The 7,820-nt window shown below is 36.9% G+C and overlaps 1 protein-coding gene across 1 annotated transcript; it reads left to right on the forward strand.

The window, feature by feature from the left end:
- Positions 1–683: 683 nt before the first annotated feature.
- On the forward strand, positions 684–1,093 carry CBG03275 (the record flags this gene model as incomplete). Its single annotated transcript, XM_002631375.1, has 2 exons — positions 684–1,047; positions 1,083–1,093. 2 exons carry the CDS (start codon positions 684–686, stop codon positions 1,091–1,093), a joined length of 375 nt encoding a protein of 124 aa, XP_002631421.1.
- Positions 1,094–7,820: the final 6,727 nt, after the last annotated feature.

The raw sequence follows: 7,820 nt of genomic DNA on the forward strand, positions 1-7,820 counted from the left end.
ATGGAGGAGTTAGAAGATCATCAAAAATTTCTCATCATCATTATTTTGTTTCTTACATCCATGTCTTCCTCTTCTCAGCTTCTTTCAAGAACCCTTGATCTCCAAATTTCAATTAGTTTTCGGACATTGTCCTATGTCTTTTTCTTAATTTTCTTCTCCATTTTTACTACCTCCCCAATTCCATTTTCTTCGTCTTCCTTTCTCATCAAAATTCTTCTCTACATAACTATATGTGACATGTTTTTTTGTCGGTGAGCCTTCTCTTTTTTCCATAATCTACTTGTACATATATAAGGGTCACATGGATATCTTTTTCGTGTACTTTTTTTATTCGCCTCTCTTTTTCTATTCGGTTGTGGTGGGTTCCTATCTTCTAGACGTACCATCCCTCGGGAAATGTACATTTTCAATATAGATGATGTCGTTCCTGAGTTTCGATGAAAATCTGACAGATAGGTCAGCACGGAAACGTTCTACTTCTCCGGATAGCAAAGATCCAAAATTTATATCTCATTCCTTTTCTGGTAATCTTGGATACTGTATCTTGAATTCTAACTCTTATTTTTCCCAATCTGATCATCGTCGTATCTCTCCGTATCTTTCTATTTCCATCTTCTATTCTTCCAGCAGCCACATTTCCAACAAATCCGTGGTGCTCGACACAATGCTCCGCGGCTAAACAAATGTGGGGCGATACAGAAAAACCAGACCCACTGCTCCTGGGAACCCATATCGGCGACGGCCGTCACCATCCCCACCATCCACATCATCATGCCCATCATGCACATTTCGGTCTTGCCGGAAAACCATTCTACCACGTGGATCGGTTCGCGGTGACGGCTACCTCATCGTCAACAACGACGACAACAACCAACTCATCTTCTTCAAACCATCATCTTCCAAATCATCTACATCATCACAATGGTATGACTGCCGGTACATCTTCAATGGGACAAATTAATGGGACAGGATCAACTGGGTCAAGAACGAGGCATCCACAACCGACTGTTATGTGGAAAGGAGAAACTAGTAGGAAGAAACGATTCGGTTAGTTTTAAAATAAATATAATCTTATTTTTCAGAAAATTTCTGAAAGCGCGCTATCGCATCAAAGTTATTCGAAAAAAACTGGGTTAAAACCATACAACTTTTGAGCAGAATATGTATCAAGTTAACATTTAGAAAGTTAAAATGCCGAACTGCCAAAATAAAACATAATCGGATTCATGTAGCAACTGCGAATATGTGCTTGTTTGAAAATAATGTTTTTCTCACTATCAGCATCTACACACTTTTTATAGATGTTACCGTAAAACCTGTAGAAGGGCCCCTAACTGTTAACTTTCAGCCAATTTATCTAGGTTTAATATCTCTTATATGAGCTCACATATTTGAGCTCAAAATTGATATTGTGGAGCCCTTCTAATACAGGTTTTACGGTAACATACTTTTAAGTCAGAAACGTTCAAAATTGTTTTGTGAGTTCCAACCATCTTCAAACTACCTGCTTAACTGGAAAGATTTCAGTTAAAATCGTTTTTAGTTTTCAAACTTAAAATTCTATAAGAGAGCTCCCAAATGCTCTAAAATCTAGAAACGATAATAACTTTCGTAAAACCTGCAATAGAGAACTCCCATTATGTGTATTTTTGAGCCAATTTATCTCAGTTCCTTTGAAAGATATCAAAAAGTGTTCAACTGACAAGGTGTTTATCATACTTGAAAAATATTTTATCAGTCAAAACGTTTTCGATAACTGTTACCGGAACCAAAATTAAAAAAATAAGGAAAAATGGGCGATCCCCTCTTCACAGATCATTTAAATCAAACTTCAAACAAAAACACTCGTAGTTGATTGGCTTGATAAGCTTCTTTGAAAGCTGGTAGCTAACGTTTTGGTTTCCAAAAGAAATAATCCGAAACTACTCTTCAATTCTGATCCAGATGAGTTCGAATTCTGATAACATATCTCCCTTCCAGTTTACCTTTTTCGGATATCCTCGCGTTTCTGAAAAAATGTTAGAGCAATTTTTTCCATTTCATAACTCATGAGTGTTGATTAGTCAGCTTGGAGAATAAAGAAGAATATCTTGATTTCAAAATTTTAACGATGACTAGCTCCTAGCAACCTGGAAGCGTCACACTATCACCTGATTTTTCTGTTCGGCAGAGCATAAAATTTTTTAAAATTCTCTAAAACTTTTTTTACTTTCCTTTTTCTTCATATCAGTATCCTTGTTTGCTCTAGAACAAATGTAAGATCAAGTGTCAAGAATCTAGCAAAACGTGCAAATTGAAACTAGCTCAATATTCCAATTCCTTGATTATTTTTACTTTGTTTCCAAATGATTTCCAATCACTGCTCCAATCTAAGCGACACTTGCGTACAAGGTCCAACTTATAATCATGATTATCTCTCTCAAAAATCCAAGTCTCCAAGGAGATCGGATTAACCAAGTGCAGCTCATATAAACTCCGACCCTTAAAATAGGCTCTTAAATAAACACTTTCGAAACAGATATGGGTTTCATATTATCGTTTTCTTGTGGCCTATTTCAAACATTTCGCACTGCAAAAAAACAAGCAAACAAAACGTGAAATAGCCGAAGAAAAAAGTTTTTGATGATCCTTCCGTATGTCAAGACTCGTTTATCCGGTTATTAGTCGATTGCCTCTTTTCCTTTTCTCGTCAGAGGCAGAGTCATGTATGACTGCTCCAAAAATAAATACGACTGGAATACGAGAAAGGAGTCGTTCTTCTGACTAGATATCATCTAATGAACTATTCACATTTGATTTTTCACTCTTGACTCTCTTTTCATGTCTAAATACTTTTTTGAATTGCGACTTTTAATAAATTGGAATTCTGATTGTATAGGAGTAGGTGGTCGTTTTTTACAAAGTACCGTAAACCTGTATTAGAAGGGCCGGTTCTCTTATTGTTCCAAGGTTCATTCCGAGGGCGCTTCTACCACAGGGGACCTTCAATTAGAGGGGGCTCTTCTATTTTTCTGGTCATTGTTTTCAAATGTTTTGATCGAAAAATTCGCTGGTTTCTCGTTCAAAATTCATAAAATTTATCAATTTCCCCAAAAATAGAGAACTTTTTGGAACGATCAAAAATGAGTTTATCAACATGTTTCTGTGAAATTTCAGAATTTCCGGAATATTTTTCACTGAAAACGTACGGAAATTTTTAATTTCAAACAACACGTTTTGAAGATGGGCCCTCTCTTTTATTACAGGGGGGGGCTTCTATTTTTACATGCCCCTCTTGGAGGGCCCTTCTATAACAGGTTTTACGGAGAATATGGTCTTGTGGATTCATGGTATCAAATCCAATTATTTTTCTCTAAAACACTATTAATTTCCCGGAAACTCAATTTATTGAAATGATCTCATTTCTCTGTCTGCAATCCTCCAGAATTTTCATAACTTTTCAGAATTCTCGTCTGACTCAGTCTCTGTAATATTCTCCTCGACATATTTGATCTCCATATTTTATGCAAATCAGAAGACGAAAGTACGAATATCAAGACACACTGTACTTCTTTTACACCCTCATTTTTCCACTTTTCTTGACTCATTTCATTTTCTTTTTTCAGCCGTTTTTTTTTGCTAACGAAGAAGCATTTTTTCAGTCACCCCATCATAACAATTTAGATGTTGATGCTCCTCATTAGTCGAATGACAAATTGAGCCAATTCACGAGCATTTAGAGAATTCTGACATTTTTTTACATAGAGAGAGTTTTAGTCAAATGAGCCATCCCTCGAGAGAGGATTACGGTAGTTTATTTTTCCAGAAAAAAGATAACGAGTCCAGAATCTTCTTGAAGAATGAACCAAGCCACCAAAGACGAGTCTCGAAAATTAGATTTCAAATGGGAACCGCCTTTTTCCCAATTTTCGACGTATTTGAATAGGGTAATCCGATGATGGACAAATCTCAAATTTCCGTCCCAAAAATGGAAAAACGCTGACCTTTTTTCTGCCAATGAGAGATGAGAAAAATGCTACTTTTTCTGGAAGCAACTCACAACAATTATGCAGGAAAGCATTGCTTTTCTTTTCTTGCACACTTTCTGTTTTGCTCTTTAGCCTCATTATAAGCCTTCCGTTTGTACCATGAAGTGTTTAGTTTTTAATTGTGAAGCTGAAAATTTATTAAACTTTCTGTCTTTTTCTCAAAATTTTCAAAAATATTATTCCAGAATTTCCTGGAATTTAATTTTCTATGGAAAGAATAACACAATTAGAGCCCGAGCACCAAATAAGATTGCTTTTCATAATGTTTTTCCAGGGTTTTCTCTGTGGGAATACCCAGATACCAATAACAAAAAATGAGGAACCCATATCGAGTACTTGAGTTTTTGAGCACATTCTCCAATAGATCAGCTGATGGTTTAACAATTTTTTCAAAATAATGAGAGAGAGAGAGAGAGAGAGAGAGAAGAGATAACATATCTCTGTGTTCCGATTTTTGGTGGTTTCGGTTTTGCGTAGATAGACTGAGCTCCGGAGTGTTTTTGTAGTTACAAATCACGTCATTTATGTCGTAATTCAGTCGGACAAGAGAGATTTCTTAAGAGAAAAGACTACAAAAAGTGAAGATGAAAAAGTTCCGAAAACGTTCAAAGAGCAAGGCTCATACACAACAGTCCGCCGAAATTTCCCGTAGACAAACTGTAAAAGCTGCAGATATGACTTTTGTTCTCTCCGTTGAATTATGATGTGTTGTGAGCCAATTAAAGCTGATCTCTGAAACTTATAAGCGGCATGCATCATATTTTTCTTCATTATCATAATAAAAATAATTGACTCCATTTCCACATTGACCTTGAAACTTTCAGTCATATGCTTCGAGATCTTTCTCTATGAAACTAGATATCATATGACAGCTTTTTTGTCGGATTAAGATCGAAAGAGCAAAGACAACTTTCTAAAATCAAGCAGCAACACAGATCAGGTCGATCAAAAGAAACAATACTTTGAACCTGTCAGTCGGGTCCCCCCTAAAAATAACCGTATTTCTTCTTTTTTCGTAGGCATATCACATCCCTTCCAATAGTTTTTTCGCTCAAATATTTGTTTCCACCACCTCCCCCCACCTATCCCCTCTGATTCTCACCCCGGGATCGTGCTCATGATTCTGTTGATCTTGCTCAAGTTGTCAGCTACTCGAGCACTTGTTCGTGGGAAACAGATATCCCACACCAGTCTAATGGTTTTTGATTCGCTTCTGTGGAGAGCTTCTAGGAACGTGACACTCTTTAGATCCCGTACCTTACCTTTCTGGATCAGGAACCTTATGTTTGACATCCGTGTCAATCAAAATTGAAGACGTCGGTGACGAGTTGTCGACGACGTCAGAAGACATTCAGAAGATCTAAATGGGTGCAATTTCAAAAAAAAAACGAAAGAGTCCGAAAACAAAAGAGCACATTTTTCGTAAAGATTGTCATTTTGCAAAATTCAAGCTTTCTACTTCCTCGTCTTTAGTTTCTAAGTCTTAAAGTACCGGGTCCCTAGATTGAATCAATCAGAGGAATCAGTTCAAAAAGATCCTTCCTGATGACGTGGTTACAGTAATCCGCTGACCCCGTAACACATTCCACACATGCAGAATTTCTCTAAAGAAACCAATTTGTTTCTTTTCGGTCCTCCCGTCCATCTTTTCCCATTCCACCCAAATCCCCAGCGCGTTCCCATAAAAAAACTAAAGAATGGATCATTCTCTCAAAAGAACCATAAATTTTTCCCGTCGAACTTTTCTATCGCCTTTTCAGAGCCAATATTTCTCTTTTCTTTTTTCCTTCTGCTCTTGGCTCGTCCTTTCCGTTTCATTATGCAAGAAAAAAAGGTCCCGAGGTCTTCTGTATAGCTTCGTTTTGGGGTAAACAACACTAACGTTTTTACTAAATGCAAATGAATGAAATGAGGTCTTGAAGCAAGAAACAAGTTGTTTAGTTGGCCCAATTTTCTTTTTTTCTTTCTGAGGGCGTAGGAAGAATCTAGAATCTCTTTTCTCTCTTTTCTTTTCTTCAAATCTGAATCATCAAAATATTGAAAAATAGGAGGAGGAGGAGTAGGAAGGAAACGCTGAAGAAGTGGAGTTTTGCGTTTTGATTGGTTTTTCGATTCGATTGCCCCTTTTCTTCGGAATCTTCTTCTTCTTCTTCTCAAAACTACTCATGTCTTCTTCTACTTCTTCTTATCCTTCTTCATCTGCACACATCCCATTTCTCAAAATATTTAATTTTGTCGTTTTGCTGGAAAGTTCGGGTGAAGTACGACGACAACACTCACGTAGTCTTCTGAAGACGGTCGATGGTCTTCTTGAGCAGATGAGAGGGGGAGCTTTTGAGAAGATTATATGAATGGAAAGAGTCTTATGGTGTAAAAAATGGGCGAGAGCGAGAGGGAAACATTTTGTCTGAAGTTCTCATGTGATCTGAACACATCTTCCATGAAGAATGTGAAGATCAACGCTCTTTTTGAATTATATGAATCGATGGGATTCCCAGAATTTGTCTCCTGTTTTACTCTCAGACTTTCCCTTGAATTATATCCAGGGATGTTCGGAACGGAATTCGGAATTCTGAAAATTCTGAATATTCTGACCATTTTCAGAGTTAGAGATGTTTGAACTATGGTATGTCGCGAAAAAACTGTTCAAAATCGGGATTTTCGATATACTGAATAATTCCGAAAAGGTCATTCCAAACATCCCTGTCGCCAGTCTTATTCTCAATCAGAATTTTCCTTGAATTCCATCTATCACCAGGTGATTTTTTGTTGTTATCTAGAAATCTAGCCATTCTTAAGTTCTCACATCCGGTTGTATCCATTCCTAAATCCCATGACAACAAAAACTGAAAACAAAAAGTGCAGAACGTCTGAAATTCGACTCTCGGTTCCCATCATCAAAATCTTCTGATTTCTTGTTTTTCCTCTTCGAAGAAACATGGATTTTCCAATGTTTTCGTCTTTTCTTCTTTTTTTCAAAAGAAATGAAAGAAACGAATGGAAAACTGAAATGAGAAAAAAACAATGGATTTTCGGGTTTTCGTTCAATTCAAAATCGAACGAAGTAGGACCAAGAAGGACCCCCATTTACCCGGAACATGCATTTTGAAAACGTCGATTTGTCATCGGGAACATAAGAAGAGAAAAAAACAAATATTCGTTTTCATATGAACTTTTTTTCTCTGTTCTTTAGGCTCCGCCCACTTTCTAGAAAATGGTGAGCTTCTTCTTCATCATCTTCTTCTTCTTTTTCCCGCCTCTTTTTTTGCTCTCTTCCAAAATGTTTGGGAGACTTTTTGTGCTCCAAGAGCATCTCGGTCGCTTTCTCGTCACATTGACCAATTCGGCCCATTATTGCATTCAATTGAATTGGAAACATTGGTCTCAAACGAAACGTTTTTGACTTTCTTGAACAAATTTTTTTGTTGTAAAACTTTTTTTTTCGAAAGTTCTTGGTCGCTTAGCTAGCGTCCTAAATTCAATAGAATACGTACGAAACCAAGAATCAATCATTTCTAAGATTCTTCTGTTGTAGGAATAGAGAGCTTTTCTGTCAAGGCTCTAATTATTTTTCAAGTAGGGTTCTCCAGTTTTCTCTTCGTTTTTTTGCTCCCAGGGAAGCACACACGACATCATTATTTTTTTGATAAATACAAATGAAAAAAAAAGAATGAGCATAGGTGGACGATCAGAGCTCAAGTTTCTACATCTCCTCCCAGACTAAATTGAGCGTTTTCATGGAGTATCGTTATTCGATACTTTTCTATAGAATGCTCTCATGGATGAATCACT

This window comes from Caenorhabditis briggsae (assembly GCF_000004555.2).
Source record: "Caenorhabditis briggsae complete genome, chrII, whole genome shotgun sequence".
Lineage (NCBI taxonomy): Eukaryota > Metazoa > Nematoda > Chromadorea > Rhabditida > Rhabditidae > Caenorhabditis > Caenorhabditis briggsae.